This window comes from Trichoplusia ni, chromosome 3 (assembly GCF_003590095.1).
Source record: "Trichoplusia ni isolate ovarian cell line Hi5 chromosome 3, tn1, whole genome shotgun sequence".
Classification (NCBI taxonomy): Eukaryota; Metazoa; Arthropoda; class Insecta; order Lepidoptera; family Noctuidae; genus Trichoplusia; species Trichoplusia ni.
In genome coordinates this window covers 3,642,906-3,660,939 of record NC_039480.1, presented here as the reverse complement: position 1 = coordinate 3,660,939, position 18,034 = coordinate 3,642,906, and the positions used below count along the sequence as shown (strand labels likewise).

At 37.8% G+C, this 18,034-nt stretch overlaps 1 protein-coding gene across 7 annotated transcripts in view; it reads right to left on the bottom strand.

The window, feature by feature from the left end:
* Positions 1-347: 347 nt before the first annotated feature.
* LOC113508929 (oxysterol-binding protein-related protein 8) overlaps positions 348-18,034 on the bottom strand; it is a 60,252-nt gene continuing 42,565 nt past the window's right edge. For 4 of the 7 annotated variants that reach the window (XM_026892115.1, XM_026892117.1, XM_026892116.1 and 1 more), the window contains exons 10-22: positions 11,824-11,966; positions 11,152-11,330; positions 8,956-9,133; positions 8,469-8,565; positions 7,896-8,035; positions 7,328-7,384; positions 6,879-7,004; positions 5,962-6,102; positions 4,628-4,748; positions 4,175-4,217; positions 2,934-3,107; positions 2,390-2,479; positions 348-727 (exon numbers count right to left, since the gene is read on the bottom strand). In XM_026892115.1, the coding sequence (XP_026747916.1) occupies positions 484-727; positions 2,390-2,479; positions 2,934-3,107; positions 4,175-4,217; positions 4,628-4,748; positions 5,962-6,102; positions 6,879-7,004; positions 7,328-7,384; positions 7,896-8,035; positions 8,469-8,565; positions 8,956-9,133; positions 11,152-11,330; positions 11,824-11,966 (1,733 nt within the window). In that variant the 3' untranslated portion in view covers positions 348-483. Of the gene's footprint in view, positions 728-2,383; positions 2,480-2,933; positions 3,108-4,174; positions 4,218-4,627; positions 4,749-5,961; positions 6,103-6,878; positions 7,005-7,327; positions 7,385-7,895; positions 8,036-8,468; positions 8,566-8,955; positions 9,134-11,151; positions 11,331-11,823; positions 11,967-18,034 lie in introns of all 7 variants that reach the window. The other 3 variants (XM_026892119.1, XM_026892120.1, XM_026892121.1) reach the window with 2 other exon arrangements.

Here is an 18,034-nt window from a genome sequence, read left to right as displayed (position 1 = left end):
TCGCACTATCCAAACCCATAGATTATTAAAACTAAATAGTTGGTCGATGTACTAACTAAAATAACCTGGCAACACCAAGCACAATTTATTTATAGCTTGGCAACCCCAAGCGTAATCAAACAACATATTATTATTATATGATTTAACTACATAATGAAATTTTACTATTAAAATTATACATAGTTATAATAAACGAATTTTATTAATTATTTATAATACAATCCATAATTGTAATAAAAGAAAAAATAATTGATAAAACCTCATTCGATACATTCAAATAAGAAAATGACATATCCCAATACGATTGATTTTAGAAAGAAAATATTACATTTAAAAGAAAAATCTACAAATATAGGAAACCGGCTTAGAACCTGCTACCGTCTAGTAACAAACCAAACTACACATTCTAAAACCAACCGAAACTTAGCGAACAATCGTAGCGTCAGAATATTTAACAAATGGAATTTTCTCACGTGGCAACACTCAGTCTTTATGGTAGAATACCCAGTTTAGTAACGCTTGCAACACCAAGGCTAGTACGAAGCCTCCGAATAGGTCCCAGGTATGGCTTGATTGAGGCATTCGGCCAACGTTTTGTGGCCTTATTGCGGCCGCTTGCCTCTGGCCTTCGCTAATTGTCTCTACAGTTTTCGACAGCCTCTCTATGGCCTGCGTCTGTTCTCGTAGAGCCGTGTCTATGGCAACGAGGCTCTGTTTCAGAGTACGTCTGTGAAAGATAATAGGTTTTGTAAAGTTCAAGATATTTTAATAATAGATACTAAATAGATATACAGGGTGTCCTAAAACTTAACGATAATCCGAGACCGGATGAAAGGCCAAGTGACAACAGATCAGGGAAAAATATTAAAAAAAACCATATCACTCAGTTCAGCGATGAGAGACATTTAAAAAGTTGAAATCCGACATCCCTCGTCGCATTTTTAAGTCCTGTGATCACCAATGTGACAATTTCGCTGTGAGTATTTTAATTCCGGGATCTTCTTTAACGATTCTATTATTCGAAACTATAAATTAATGCAATGAAAAAAATTTTTTTTTTTTCCAAAAATAGAAACAGATTTTTTTTTCCCTGATCTGTTATCACTTGGCCTTTCATCCGGTCTCAGATTATCGTTGAGTTTTGGGACACCCTGTATAAATACAAATAATAGGTAGGTACAATGACACAAAATAAATCGCATGTTACAAGTACATATCCTGCTGCAAGAAAAATAGAATTGATAGTAATTAGACATTGTTATAATGAAATATATAAAATTGAAAAATATAACTAAATTGAAAACCAAGTCGAAATAAAATATCTTTCCATGGAAATCAAATGGTCTTTATAGTTTCAAAACTGAAAAAAAAAAACTAATAAAAACAATAACTAAATAAACTTACAGTTAAAATACTTAAAGATGAGCACAAAAACTAATATTTTTACATTACGTCGGGCAATCTCAGTACCTACGCGTAAGTCAAACGTTTTTAAATAAATAATTATAAATTTCTTTAATTATCACACTAATCTACCATTACAGGTTACTTAACCTAATGCGGTAGCTAGGACTGAATGAAGGTCAAAGTATTTATGTGAACTAGGGTTTCAGAGATTGAATTATTATGCACATAGTTGCAGGTCTAGATTCCAGCAACTGTTTTAATATGTAATTTTCTGATAATTCTGATATGCATAGGCAATAAGTTAGCCTGATACACATGCCCATCATTGCTCCTCCTGGAATTGCTTGTTGATTCATCCACTCTTCTCCTAGATATGAAATCCTTACTATTATGAAACAACCTAACGAACTAATTATTCAAAAACTCCAATATTATACATACTTTACAAGATGTTTTGACTTTGATAACCCTGTAACTGCATTAAACTTGCGGTAAACTGTTTGTCCAAGTAGATGACACCATGTCTGGTGTTCATACTGACGCATGCTGCGTAAGGCATAATGTGTGGAACTAAATTTCACTTAAATACTAACATCTGTCTGTACCCATATTTAAAGCGAAATAAATGATTTGTTTTGATACAAAAGTTGCCCTTATTTAGGAACTAGTCGTACCGCTTATCCTATTAAAAGACTAGTCGCCCCGGTCAGTCGAGAAAATTGTCCTATTCCATAACCAGTCATCTAAATCAGAATCTAGTGGCCAATCTATTCCAAGACTAGGTTGTCCATCACTCACCCCTATTTAGAACCTATCACCGTTAATTTTTACACACCACTTTCCCGCAACCAGTCGACCTATTGCGCAACTAGTCGCACCCAGCCCCCTACCAGGACAGACAGCTCACCGCTTCCACGTACGCACAGACATACGCTACGACTATCCGACTCTACGTAATTCCATCAGATTGATTTACGCTCACGTAAACTGCTTGCTCCTCTGCGCTGTTTCCGATTCGCACGAGATGCCGACGTGCTTCGACGATTCGGGGGAAGGTTTCGTGTGGACGGCACTGGAAGGGGGGATTATGGGATAGAGGGGATAAAAAAGGGGAGGTTTGGTATAAGAAAGGGGAATTTTGATATAAATGGGGACGTGATTATAAAAAAGTCCGCCTCGCGCCTCACTCCATACCGCAAAAGGGACACAAACAATCACTTCTGCGCAGATCAGCGCTCAACATCCGTGCCGGTAACTATATGCGCAGACGAGAGATTTTATTCGCGTACTTTATATCCGCTAGAATAGACAAAAATAGCATTCTTGTGACTAGGGGAAGCAACGCACATGGAGGACTTTAGTCCGCGTTCTTTTGGGCAACAAATGATCGCACGCCGTGTGCGTTGAGTTCGCGGTTAATCCGCGGCGAACTTTTTATTTGCAGACCATACTTTTTTCTCCGCCGCGGAGGATAGTCTGTCGTCTGCGCAGTCTTTAACTAATGATATATAAAAATGGCGACTTACGAAGTATTCTTCGACCGCCTCGCCAGTTCGTCGTGACTGTCCGAGTCGGATATACGCCGCGACATCTCCCGCCGGGGTTCCGTCACGACAGGCTTGCCTATGACCGGGTGGTCCCGTAGCGACTTCAAAACGAATTCGTCTTCGTATTCTATCACCTCGTCTTCTTGCCAAGGGCTGGAGAAGAAAGATTAATTAAATAAATATATACACCGTGATTTTTTTGTCGTCTTACAAAAGCAGCCCAGTTCACGTATCCAATGACTAGAAGACGTTCATGATAAAAAACAGGTATTTATGAGATTTGAATAAATTTAAAATGCAATATTTATTCAATATTATGATGCAATTCGTAGTTTTTTAGAAACACAGCTCTGTTGCGAGCGCGGTCCGAGCCTTGTAACAATGGTGAGGGGCGCGGGCGGCTGCGTCATCATTTTTAAGAGTATTTTCAGATTTCTCTTGTTTAATTTTTCTTTAAAATTTTTTTTTAAATAATAATCGCGCCTAGGGGTATTTTACGTCGGATACATGAACTGGGCTCCTTTTGTAAGACGACAAAAAAATCACCTTGTATATACCCTGGGACAAATCACACACGGTTATCTGATCCCAAGCTAAGCAGAGCTTGTGTTATGGTAACCAGACATTAGAAGATTATTATTTTTTTAGGAGAAAGGGATTGATTTATTGATTTTTAAAGGGATTATGATTAGAAGAAAGCGTGTGTATAACCGTTACACGCGACTGAAGTTAGCGTTGTTTGTTATTCAATTTGATATTTATTATTAAATTTCTTGATGGATTCGTTTATAAATTAATCTATTGACAAAATCATAAACATAAAAAGCAATATGTATGTATGGTACAGAAACGTGACCCCATATTGCCGTTAATTTTGACAGTCGTAACAGGTAGTCAGAAGCTTGAAAGTCTGACAGCCAGTCTAACTAAGGGGTATCGTGTTGTCTGTAACTGGGTTGAGGAGGTCAGATAGGCAGTCGCTCCTTGTAAAACACTGGGACTTAGCTGAATCCGGTTAGACTGGAAGCATACCACAACATTCAGATGATGAATAATAATGTCCTGACTATAGAATGCAATCTTTAAAAAGGTGAACGAAGACACACCTGAGAATTGTTCAAGTGTGTGTTGCGTCACGTCACAGGTCTACGAGCGGTTTCAACTCTGACACCAGGTTGTACATCAACCATACGATAAGAATAATACATGATAACACTTACGTGGTGTTTAGATGATTATAAACCCATCCTTGGTCGATGATACCTGAAAAATGAAATAAATTAAATTAGGTATATTTAAAATGTGTGAGAAGTATTTTTGGAACTCAAGTTTGAAGCACTTTCCGGTAAGCTGGCAGGCTTAAATTTTCAGAGTAGCTTCAAACCCGATGACAATGCAATTTACAACTATAAAAAAGTCTGTCTCTATTTTGAAGAAAAAAGAATGGAGTGACATTTAAAAACGTGTGTATTTAGCTGTTTTAAATCTATTAATTTTAAAAGATTAATTTAAGTTTTTATGTGATTTATGTAAATGTCTTGCAAATACATAGAAAAAAATAATTGCTGTTCGTTAGTCGGCTTATTACTGTATTCAAACTGCAAATTTGCAAATGCGGTCCGTCTGTTTAGACCCGTAGGCGGTAGGTAGTTGTCGGGGACAGTGGGACTGACCTTCAGGCGGGTTAGGATGCAGGTTCTTGTGGAAGAAGCGCGGCACCCAGGGCGCCACCATGTTGCGGGCGCGCGCGCGCTGCGCCTCCTCTATTATTGTCTTCTGTTCTGTGGCCGCTATCTGTCAGACAATACGATGTATTAGTATCACCATGCTAGCCAGCGTTGCCAGACGTCCCGATTTTGGCGGGACGTCCCGATTTTTCAATAAAATTTTAAGGACAGGGTCGGTCCCGCTTTTCGGAGAGAACTTGACCGTACGCCTTTCGTAGGATTCAGGCGGACTATTGTTTGAAACCAGTGGCGTAGTGTGGTTCACCGTCGCCCGGGGCGGATTCACTCCAAATACGAATCTAATAAAATGCTCGCAAATTTTTCGCAGAGTTAAGTTACACTTGTCTGCTTATGTTGTTTTGCGCGCGGAACATCGAACATCAACTTTACTATGTCCCGCCCTCTTCTTCTGACGGAAGAATCCCGCTATTTTCACTCTAAAAGTAACAAAGTCGAATTTTTCATTGGTCTTTTCATGAAAATAGCATTTTTTTCGCCTTTTTTTTAATTTTATGTGTCATAAAATCATTTTTCCTACGTATTTTAATATTTTTTTTATAACAAAAATCATTATTTAGCCCTTTTCAGGAAAAAGGTAATGTACATAGAACACTAAAAACTGCTCCCGATCAGCTGATTCGCAAAGGTACTCGTCGGTCATCGCTCTCTCGCAAACCTAACCGAAAGTGACGCGAAGTCGCGAGCAAGCCGCATGAATAAACCGATTCATCAAAAGACCGATGAAAAATTTCAACTTGGGAGGGTCTGGAATCATGTCCAGAACCCCTGGACCACGGGATCCTTCTACCCTGTATAATTCCTTTTATGTAATGTTGTATTTATGTCATGAATGTTGCATATCTTTTGTTGGAGATCCTTAATCTAATATATAAAATTCCCGTGTCACGATGTTAGTTACCGTACTCCTCCGAAACGGTTCGACCGATTCTTATGAAATTTTGTATACATATTGGGTAGGTCTGAGAATAGAACTACATCTATTTTTCATACCCCTAAGTGACAAAGATTGCCCACGCTAAAAAAAAAAAAAATTTTTTGGACGATTTTTTTTGTTTTTATTTTTTTATAATGTGGCATTAAAAAATACATACATCTAGAAAAAAAAAATCGTCAAACCAACGTTTGCTGGGTCAGCTAGTATATAAATAAATATTTGGAATCTAGGTTTCCATTCAGCTTTGTATAAAGACTAATTGACCTAAAATCTACCCTAAATCGGCCCTTAAATAAATAATTAAATAAAAGATTAGTGGACTAACCTGATCATCGTTCTGTATAGCCTCGGAGACCTTGATCCACAGCTTCTGTGACTCATAATCGTACTGCTTCTCGACATCCATCAGGAACCGAGGCAGTCTGTGCTCTTTCAACGTCGACACGTCTAGTAGGTTCGACTCTTCCTGTTAACAACACATTTATCCATCTTAATATATATAAATCTCGTGTCACAATGTTTGTCCTCAATGGACTCCTAAACCACTTAACCGATTATAATAAAATTCGCACTCCCTGTGCAGTTCGATCCAACTTGAGAGATAGGATAGTTTAAATCTCAAGTTACTTTCGCAATTTCTTCTAACCACGCGGACGAAGTCGCGGGCACCAGCTAGTACATAAAGCAGCATATATATAATATATAAAGCAGCAAGAGGACTAAGGCGGTGACAAAATGGTGGCCAAGACAAGGAAAAAGAAGAGTCGGTCGTCCGGGAGCAAGATGGAGAGTTGATATAATAAAGGTCTCAGGTCGAGTCTGGATGAGGCTAGCACAGGACCGAAGACATTGGCACGAGAAAGGGGAGGCCTATGCCCAACAGTGGGAGGACAAAGGCTGTGGATGATGATAAAATCTATACTTCCATACTAAAATATAAAGCTGAAGAGTTTATTTGTTTGTTTGAACGCGCTAATCTCAGGAACTACTGGTCCAAATTTATGGTTGAATAGACCATTCATCGAGGAAGGCTTTAGGCTATAAACCATCACGCTGCGACTAATAGGAGCGAAGATACAATTGAAAATGTGAAAAAAAAACAGGGCATAACTTATATCTTCTACCCACGGGGACGAAGTCGCGGGCAACAGCTAGTGTAAAATATTGCTTTTCTTTAACAAAGTGTAGTCGGCATTTAAAACAAATTATTCGGCCGATGACTAATAGAAAGTATGTACTTACACCAGTTTTTTTATCCTTGATATCAATTTTTCCGTCCCAATATCCGTCTATAACGGCCATTGTGTCCTTCCCGCGTTTAATTCTGCCTGTTATGGCATTCGTCTGATCTGAACTGCCCAAGAATGACTGAAAAAAAAAAACAATAATTCACAACTTTCACACAACGCCATCTAGTCTCAAACTAAGCAAAGCTTGTATTACGAGTACTAGACAACTGATAAACATACTTATATATTTCTAAATACATACATAATATAGATAAATTACACCCAGACACAGAACAAATGATCGTGCTCATCACACAAACATTTGTCCTGAGTGGGAATCGAACCCGTGTCTCCAGTATTGGACCACTAACCACTAAACCAACAGTCCACACTTATTCTATTATTTTGATGCTGGTTTTTTGATTTGTTGAAAAACTATATTTGATTTGTAAAATAACTTACCCGTAGTTTAAATTCTACGTCGGCTTGGTAGCCTGTTTCTGAACACATAACGTGTACCTAGAAATAAATACAATTTTATTAACAATATAATAAAAATATTAACTAAGACAATTAATTTACAAGTACAGAAAAAATACTTTAACCGAGGACGGTTTTCAAGCAACACAGAGAAAACATCTTGTTTCCAAAGTAATTTACTTTTTCTACCATTATCCAATTAGTTTCCCGAAAATTCCCCACCATTATTTTAAACTAAACCCCACTAGATTCCCACTCGTTCTATCAAACCCAACTATTGTCCCACCTAACCCCAATAGTTCTTACCAAGCCTCACTAGCGTCCCAACAATCCCCAACTACTTTTGCACATAATATATATCAACACCAGCTTCTCACCAAATGCCAATAGTTCCCAAAACCCAAGTTAATACATCCCGGAATAGTTTTCTCGCCTGGCCTCCCTCCAGTTTCCGCCAAATCCCACTAATCTCCCACCAAACCCCACTACTTCTCACCAAATCCCACTAGTTTCCCACCAGACCCCATTAGTTTCCCCCTGTCCCACTCACCTTCCCCCCCAGCTCCATGCTGAGCGTCCCGATGACGATCCCCTTGCAGTGCGCGTACGGGGCGGTCGTGACGTAGGTCTCGCCCCAGTTCAGCAGATGGACCCGGGCGCAACCCTCTAGTATGGCCGATGTCGAGTTACCTGGGTACAGGTACATTACGTAATATTATTTTATCTATACTAATATATAAAGCTGAAGAGTTTGTTTGTTTGTTTTTTTTGAACACACTAATCTCAGGAGCTACTGGTCCAAATTCTTTTTGTGTTGAATACCATTCATCGAGGAAGGCTGCGACTAATAGGAGCGAAGATACAATGGAAAATGAGGAAAAAACAGGGCAGGTATAAATCATAACTTATATCTTCTAACCACGCGGACGACAGTCGCGGGCAACAGCTAGTTATACATAAAGCTTCCTCTTTAATCATTCTATCAATTAAACAAAAAACCGCATCAAAATCCGTTGAGTAGTTTTAAAGATTTTTAGCATTCAAAGGTCCCTATATCGGACAGAGAAAGTGACTTCATACTATGTAGTGATAACCGGGTGAACTGCATACAGTAAGTACATACCATAGAACTTGGACCTCGCTAGAAGGCTGCCCTCTATGACAAAGCCGTCCTTTCTGTTTGACACGTAGAAAGCGGACACGGGCGGGTGGTGTGACACCTGCAATGGAAAACATTTATAGCAATAAACATTGTCGCTAACTCCACAGTGTTAAGTAGACAACTTTAGAAGAATATTATTAAATGATCCAAGGGTTTGCTCACGCGTCAGCTCATGATTAAGGACTCCGGTTGGGTCCGAAACTAGTCGGGCGATCCTGATACATACGCGTGAGTAAAGCGTCCATCGTTTAATAATGAATCATACTCACGATAGTTACTATAGAAAAAACATACAATTGACATGCACAAAGACACCTAGACTCAGGACAAACATTCGTGAATCACACAAACGCTTGTCCTACGAGATCGAACTAACACGTCGCGCTCAGTGGGTCTGGGCGTGGTGACCTCAACCACTCGGCTATCCTTGAAGAATTTTATCTCTCACCTGCTCAGCCACATAATAAGTGTATGATTCTGCGGTGTGCTGCCAACAACAGCGGAAGACCTCTCCGAGGACCGGGTTGTAGGGCTTTTTGAGACCCTTCGGCTTCCTGTAGAGGCCCGACAGGAACCAGCGTAGCACACCTATGAATCTTTGGTAGGGATCCTCTTCGAGTTGAGCCCTGGAAGATGAAAATATCATCTGTATTATAAGCTATACACGGTGATCTTTTAGTCGTCTTACAAAAGGAGCCCAGTTCATGGATCCGACGTAAAATACCCCTAGGCGCGATTATTATTTTTTTATTATCAACTAAGATAATAAGTACGAAGAAAAATTAAACAAGAGAAATCTGAAATATACTCTTAAAAATGATAAAAACGCCGCCGCCCGCGCCCTTCACCATTGTTACAAAACTCGGACCGCGCTCGCAACGGAGCTGTGTTTCTAAAAAACTACGAATTGCATCATAACATTGAATAAAAACTGCAATTTTTTTTTCAAATCTCATAAATACCTATTTTTTTATCATGAACGTGTTCTAGTCATTGGATACATGAACTGGCCTGCTTTTGTAAGACGACTAAAAAATCACGGTGTATATAATCTGTATTAACCTGTATTTATTTATTTATTAAACTGTTTCATCATCATCATCATCATCTCAGCCTATAGCAGTCCACTGTTGAACTGTTAACATTATACTTATTTGCTTTGTATAAACCCCACAAAACTGTTTCCACAGTTTGTCTGTGGGCGTAATGACTTAATTTATATAATCTGTATTATAACTAGCTGTTGAACCTTTGTTTTACTATATACGTAATTAGTTTTAGGGAGTAAAGAATTATTAGATTAAAACAATCTAAAAACCCACGATTTAAAATGTCACTCCATTCAAATTTTATCAAAATCTTGCAGTTTTTAGAATTGTAAATTGCATTGTCATCGGGTTTGAAGATACCCTGAAACCCACGACCTGAATATAGCAGTCAGGCTCACTAACCACTAGACCAACAGGCGAGACAAATAAATATGATTTAGGACTCCGGATGGATCCGAAACTAGTTTGGCAATACCGATAAATACGCGTGAGTAAACCGTTATTAAGCAATTATGATAGCACCGCCTATTTATTTCCGCTAAATCTTCTAGTCATACCCGTTGATTAGAGGATTACGCAATACACAATATTCCATCTTTGATTATATCTAAAATAATGATTGTGATTGTGATGTGTAATCTATACTAATATATAAAGCTGAAGAGTTTGTTTGTTTGTTTGAACGCGCTAACCTCAGGAACTACTGGTCCAAATTGAAAAATTCTTTTCGTGTTGAATAGATCATTCATCGAGGAAGGCTTTAGGCTATAAACTGCGACTAATAGGAGCGAAGATACAATGAAAAATGTGAAAAAAAAACAGGGCAGGTATAAATCATAACTTCTTCTACCCACGGGGACGAAGTCGCGGGCAACAGCTAGTAAATAATATTTGGACTTCAGATTTTTTTCTACAAGACTCATGCAACGCCATCTAGTCTCAAACTAAGCAAAGCTTGTATTATGAGTACTAGACAACTGATAAACTTACTTATACATCCCTTAAGATAAACTACACCCAGACAGGGGTGGGAATCGAATGCATCAATAGCCAGTCAGCATTATTCACTATGAACATTTCTTGTTAAAGCGAGGGATCCCTTATCTCTACCGAGGGAGGGGACGGTCGGGCGACTATGGACTCTATGTTCTGAGCATTGGAGTTGTGGCTCTGTGATTCCAGACTCCGTATCAGCGTCTAAATGTCTCTGATTCCTGGATTCTAGACATTTCGCTATACATTTCGACTCGCGATCCCGCCGCGTCTGCTCATGATTAAGGACTCCGGTTGGGTCCGAAACTAGTCGAGCTATCCAGATAAATACGCGTGAGTAAACCGTTACATCGTTTAATAATGAATCAGTCTCACGATAGTTATTATAAAAATTTCACTATACATTTTGGAATTTATGGATTTCAGGACTTCAGACTTCTTAATTTGAACTCCTTATTCTAGAATCTGGACTTTCGAGTCTTTACCTTTACATTAGATATTCTAGCATACAATCTACAACATACCACATAACAGCCAAAATCCCCAAAAACCTTTAATCAAATCTAAACTTTAACCCAATACAAATAAAGTTGAATACTCACTGCGCCAAAAGATCAGCATGGTAGTAATTATCGGAGAGTTTATCTAAGAACGATCGAGGTTCTAGTATGAAGGTCGGTAGCACCACTTTACTAAGGTCCATGCCAGGACGGACCTGCTTCAGAAGGAACCAGAGAAGAGACTTGTTCTCTTCTGCTACTTCTTCTACCAGCTCACCAGCCTGAAAGGAGTCGAGTTTAAGGTTAGAATTTTCAAAGGCAGCTATAGATAGGCTATGTTTACATAATATTTACACCAGGTCATCTTCTCTCAAAAATGATAGCCATACTTATATGTATATAAGGAACTCGTGGCTAAGCTATAACCGCATAAGTGAATCGATCACAGTTTAAGCTACGCTTGACGCGGTTGGTCCGTAGATGGGTGACCGTCTTTGTCATAACGAGTTCCTCCGAGTTTCGGAAGGCACGTTAAATTGTGGGTCGCGGCTGTTATTCTTACATCTTTGACAGTCTTTACATGGAAAAGTCTGACAACCAATCAAACGAAGGGGTATCTTGTTGCCCAGGTAACTGGGTTGAGGAGGTCAGATAGGCCAGTCGCTCCTTGTAAAACACTGGTACTCAGCTGAATCCGGTTAGACTGGAACCCAACCCCAACATAGTTGGGAAAAGGCTACGCTAAGATGTAGAACAGTAGAATATTCGACTCACCACACCAATATCGACGTTGAGATCCTCAACATAGCTGGTCTCGATTCTGGCTATGATGTCGTGTTTCTTGATCTCCTGCTGCCGGTCCGGCATCCCGCTCCGGGAGCCGTCGCTCTCCGAATCGGATGCGGCGCCGGCTAGCTCTGTGACGGACAGACGGGACCGTGCGTCAGTTAGCAATGGCTACATGTCAATTAGCAAGCTCACTTTGGGGACTAGCATTACATAGCATAGGGTATGTGATTGAATTAAAAAAAAAAAATACTGCTTTTACGGATTTTATCGCGGTTTAATTTTAGATTTTATTTGCCCAACTAATACGACGAACGTCTGCCCATCTCAGTCTGCCCGTGACCATGATGGCAAGGTGTCGAAACGTCGGAAACTAAAATCTAAAATTAAACCGCGATAAAATCCGTAAAAGTAGTTTTATTTCAATGTCTAACATTCACGGAAGACTAAGAAACCACTATATTTGACTGAATCTTATAATAAAGCGTAATTATAATATAAATAAGCATAAAGGCTTTACAAAGGTCGCCATTGTAGCGCCACACTGTGTTAATCTGTACAGGCCGTCAGACAGATTTTCAAAATATTTTGAATACGTATTTATCATTAAAAAGTAACGAAGATAAAGAGTACTTAAGATGAAGAAATATGTGGAAGTGGGGTCTAGTAACATCACTTGCTAGTAAAAAGCGTACTGGTAAGTGACGTCATAAAAGATTTTAAGTCATTGTATCCAAAATGTTTTTGTTTACGAGATAAAAGAAAACATTTGTATCCTGTATTTTTCAAAATCTGTCTGACGGACTAAACCTTATTGCTATTTGTTTTTTTTTGGGTAACTAGCATTGGAAAGAGAATAGACAGTTTCGGAAATGCATGGTCATATTTTAAGTATAGCAACTTTGCGATGAGTTTATTATCAGTGACAGGCCAATCGGTGAAGGAAAACATCGTGAGGAAGACACACCCGAGAATAGGGATGATGACTAGGTATAAAAAGAAAACATCTCATTAGTCCCTCAGTTAGATAATTGAAAAGTACGAGAAACGTATTTTTTCCTTTTTCAGAAAAACTAGAATTGACAAAGATTAACTGCTTTAAAGTTTAAGAGAGGGGGCTTGTGACGTAACGATATGGTTAAATTTATACTCAATCGTGACGTCACGCTTAAGTTTCATTCACTGTAATTTGGTCAATTTATGTTTGCGGGACAAATTAAAAAATACGTATCCATTATTATATCAAAAATTACAAGACGGAAACTGCAAAAAAAAATTGTCTTCATCCCTATTGCTCAAGAGTGTGTTGCGTCACGTCAGAGGTCTACGGACGGTTTGAACTCTGACACCAGGTTGTGCATCAACCATACGATAAGAATAGACCAAATAACTAAAATATGACCACATATTTCCATTTAAACCTTGTATTACAAGAGAAGAGCTTTTAATACTAAAATTCTTAATTTTAATGTGCATTTTACTTCAACGCAATCTTAGCTTCAAATTAGCTCTAAATTGTACTTAAAATCTAAAAACCTCAAGTTACATCGCTTCGATAAGAAAACTTCAAATGTATATGAATGACATTCCGTTTCGACAAGTGACGTGACTTTGACTTGTCAGTTCAATACATTTGAGTGATTCGTCAGCGTTAGCGCGAGGAGTAATGTAACTTGTCTACAGGCACTTTTTAACATCTAGCAGATTAAAAATCTTAAAGATTACAATGAAATATCTAGCAAGGAAATCGAATATATCCGATGGAAATACCTTCTCTTTCTTAGTAAATGTCAATTCAAAGTGATAGAAAAGGATAGAAACCAAATATATGGTTATCTCCTATCAAACAAAGATGTAATGAACAGTTTTTAACTCCCGTTCAGTGACCACTTTACTTAGTTGTTACAACGACTGGTACTTTCAACCAGAAGTCGCAAGATCGAGTCCTGTCTGAGGTATAAATAAATTATAAAATTTTCTTATTACCACGTTTTTATACACTCACTTTTCTTGTTTGTCGTTCCGATTGGATTTTTGCAACTCAATTTCGAGGCACTTCCCGATAAGCTAGGAGGCTGAAATTTTCAGTGTAGCTTCAAACCCGATGACAATGAAATTTACAACTATATAAACGACTGGACCGGTTTTGATAAAATTTGAATGGAGTGACAATTAAAAACGTGGGTTTTTCAATTTTTTAAATCTATTAATTATTTTTATAACAGTAACTATGACAAACCTTCATGTGAAACAAAGACATCTTTGCTTTCAGCTTTCTCCAAGCACATTTTGTAACCATAGTTGTCAACTTTCGTGAAGTCGGACAAAATGGCGGAATCCACCGAATACTTCCGATTGAACCCGAATATGTTTCCATTGCCAGGTTCGGATAATTGTCTAGATATCTTTTTCTTTTTTAGTATATTGAATATACTAGATCTACGCCTTTCTGTCTTATCTTTCATTTTAGCTGTTATTATAATATCCGATTCGAATTCCATTTTCATTTTGGTTTGTTTTTTTCAATTATCAATCATCGCCTCTTTGTTTAAGGTTGATATTTCTTTGCATGTGTTTGTCTTTCAATTTTCGACTTTGGTCTGGATTTGAAATTTGATTTCTATTTGTACTTCAATTAACAGTCATCGTTTCTTTGATATAAGGTCGAATTTCGCATGCATATGCACTTCTTGTATGACTTTCTCTTCTTTGGCAGTAATTCGATTTTAATCCATTGGCATAAGGTTAAAATTCGCTTTTTTATTCTTCACTGACATATTCAACTTTTCACTTTATACGGTCCAATTTCGCTTGCATTTTAACACTTCACATAGATACACACTTATCACATTGGCATAAGGTTGAATTTCGCTTGAGCGTTTACTATCACAGTTTCAAGATAATTTTTGGCACTTATTTGTTTTATTTAACATTATGAATATTAAGATATCATTTTGTCCTGTGTATTTAAATTGAAAAGTTAATATTTGTGCTGGTTTTGCTTTATTTGTACGATTTATGTAAGTTTCGTTTTTAGGGTTGCGTACGAAAGGGTACAAATCCCTTTAGCATCGCAGACGCTTCGGTGTGTCGCATTATTGGAAACAAATCGCGGATAGCAATAAAAAAGAAACGTGTGAAGGTCGAATATTATTCAAGAATACGACTAAACTAACCTTTACAAGTGACAAATAATTGTAAATTCATTACATATGCAAAATGAGTTTATCTCTACGACTTACAGTTCAAGAGATTACTGCGTTAGTAAAAAATTTAAAACATAGAGAAAAAATTGAACTGTTTGTCTAGGTTTCAGTGATTATGAATTTGGAGAGCTCATGGCTAAGCTACAACTGCACGAAAAAAATCGATCACTGGTTAAGCTACGCTTGATACGGTCGGTCTATGGATGGGTGACCATCTGACACAGCGAATTCTTCCGTGTTTCAGAAGACACTTATTAACTCTAAGACACCGCTGACAAACGGTGAAGGAAAACATCGTGAGGAAACCTGGATTACAAATATTGGAATCTGAAATCGCCCGCAGTGAGCTAGCGTGGTGATCAATGCTCAAACCTCGCCTATACGGGAAGAGGCCTGTGCCCAGCAGTGGCAAGTCTAAAGGCTGGTTTCTTTTAGAGTATCTTTTCCGTTCTTTTCCAAAAGAAAAACTTTTCCCAACTGCGCAATTTGATTCATTAATATTAAAGTTTCAAAATTACCTGAAAAAGGCCTATTTGGAATACTCAATACTTTATTTCGCTATATCCCTACTAATATTATAAATGCGAAAGTAACTCTGTCCGTCTGTCTGTCTGTTACGCTTTCACGCCTAAACCACTGAACTGATTTTAATGAAATTTGGTATAGAGGTAGAGTTGACCTTGAGAAAGAACATAGGATAGTTTTTGTCCCGGTCTTTTGAAGAGTTCTCTTGGAAACGCGATATATCCGACCTCAACGCGGGCGAAAAGCTAGTAATCTATAAAGGTCTTAAATATATATTGCACGCCATCGAGATCTGTCATAATAATTTATACGGTACACATTTTTGTTATTCTTTAATCTATACTAATATTATAAAGCTGAAGAGTTTGTTTGTTTGAACGCACTAATCTCAGGATCTACTGGTTCGAATTGAAATATTCTTTTTTTGTTTTGTATAGACCATTCATCTAGGAAGATTTAAGGATATATACCATTACGCTGCGACTAATAGGAGCGAAGATACAATGGAAAATGTGGAAAAAAATAGGGCAGGTATAAATCATAACTTATATCTTCTAACCACGCGGACGAAGTCGCGGGCAACAGCTAGTTAGTAATAATTATGTACAATAATCGTTTGTTAAATATGATTATCTGATAAACAGGTACAATGTCTAACCTAGGTAATGATAATAGGTCTAGAATCTAGAATACTAGATATACGAGACCACCCTGACCTAAGTTTTGAGGTCACACATTCTAATATTTATCTTACACTAGATGTTTCCCGCGGTTTCGCCCGCGTAGTATTTTTAGGTTTTTTTTTCCGAAATAAACCTAGACCTCTTTTAATTGACTTTTGACTGGTCTAGTGGTTAATGACCCTGACTGCTATACCGGAGGTCGTGTGTTCGATTCCCACAAAGGACAAATGTTTAAATGATGAGCACGTTCGTTTGTTTTGTCTGTCTGGGTGTAATTTATCTATATTATCAAATATATGTATTTAGAAATATATAAGTATGTTTATCAGTTGTCTAGTACTCATAATACAAGCTTTGCTTATTTTGACACTAGATGGCGTTGTGGAATATTATTATCAAACAAAACGCCTGAAACGACCATTCAGACTTTTTTAAACGATATTTATTTCTTAAACGCACACAAAAATTGAAATGTCATTGCGTGCCTTGTGATTTAATTCATGACATAATACTTATACTAACTACGAAATAGAACAAATGATTTGAACAGAACAACACAACGTTTGTCCTGGTTGGGAATCGAACCCACGAATTAGTCCTTCTTCAGCCCATTTATACATAACCGTCACCGCCGCGAATCCTCGCACTTGGCCTGCTTTTTTATCTATATGATGGAAAATTGTTTTGTAACATAATTATTATATGTCACATTTATTTATCTGATAAGATGGCTACAATTACTTTATTTGTCATTTATTTATACATCTGCAAATGTAGTTAAATTACTCATTAGACTACTAACGAAGTTGGCGATTTTATACTACAATCCGTTGGCTTAATGACCCAAATAGTGTCTTGGCTCCTGATACGAGAGGGCGCCACTTAACCCTATCCTTGGCGATTTTAGATTCCAAATTTTGGAATCTGGTCCGCTTGCAGTGAGCTAGAGTAGTGATCAATGCTCAAATCTTCCTTATTCCGGAAGAGGCCTATGCCCAGCAGTGAGACGTATATAGGCTAGTATTATTTACTCAAGAAGTACTATATTTCATACTTTATTCGGTATTTTATCTCAGGGTTAACTAAAAATATATTTAATGGTTTTTTTTATTGGATGAACCGATTTTGTTGATTCATTTAACGTGACTGTCGCTTGGCTCCATAAAATATCAAATTTGTCTCAGCAGTTTATTATTTGAAGTCGGTTGTATGTTCTTATTGTTAACATAATATTATATGCAATTCATATACAATTTTATACCACTATTTCTTATTAATATCACTTACAAACAGTGACTACAGTCAACGCTTAACGTTTATTGTTATCTCAAAGACAAATGTACAAAAATGTCTGCGATATAAGCACTATCTTTAAGTCAATATGCGATAGTACACAAAGACCTTAGTAGAAAATAAATAAAGAGAATGTATTCACTTCCGTGATGAAAATTCGTGAACTAAAATTATAAATATACTACATGTCCCGGCGAACTATGTACCGCCTAACAGTCATCCTCATCCTAGCCTTTTCCAACTATGTTGGGGTCGGCTTCCAGTCTAACTGGACTCAACTGAGTTCCAATGTTTTACAAGGAGCGACTGCCTATCTGACCTCCTCAACCCAGTTACCTGGGCAACACGATACCCCTTGGTTAGACTGGCTGTCAGACTTTTCAAGCTTCTGACTACCTGTAACGACTGTCAAAGCTGAATGACAACAGCTGGGACCCACAATTTAATGTGCTTTCCGAAATACGAAGGAACTCGTCTTGACATGTATGGCTA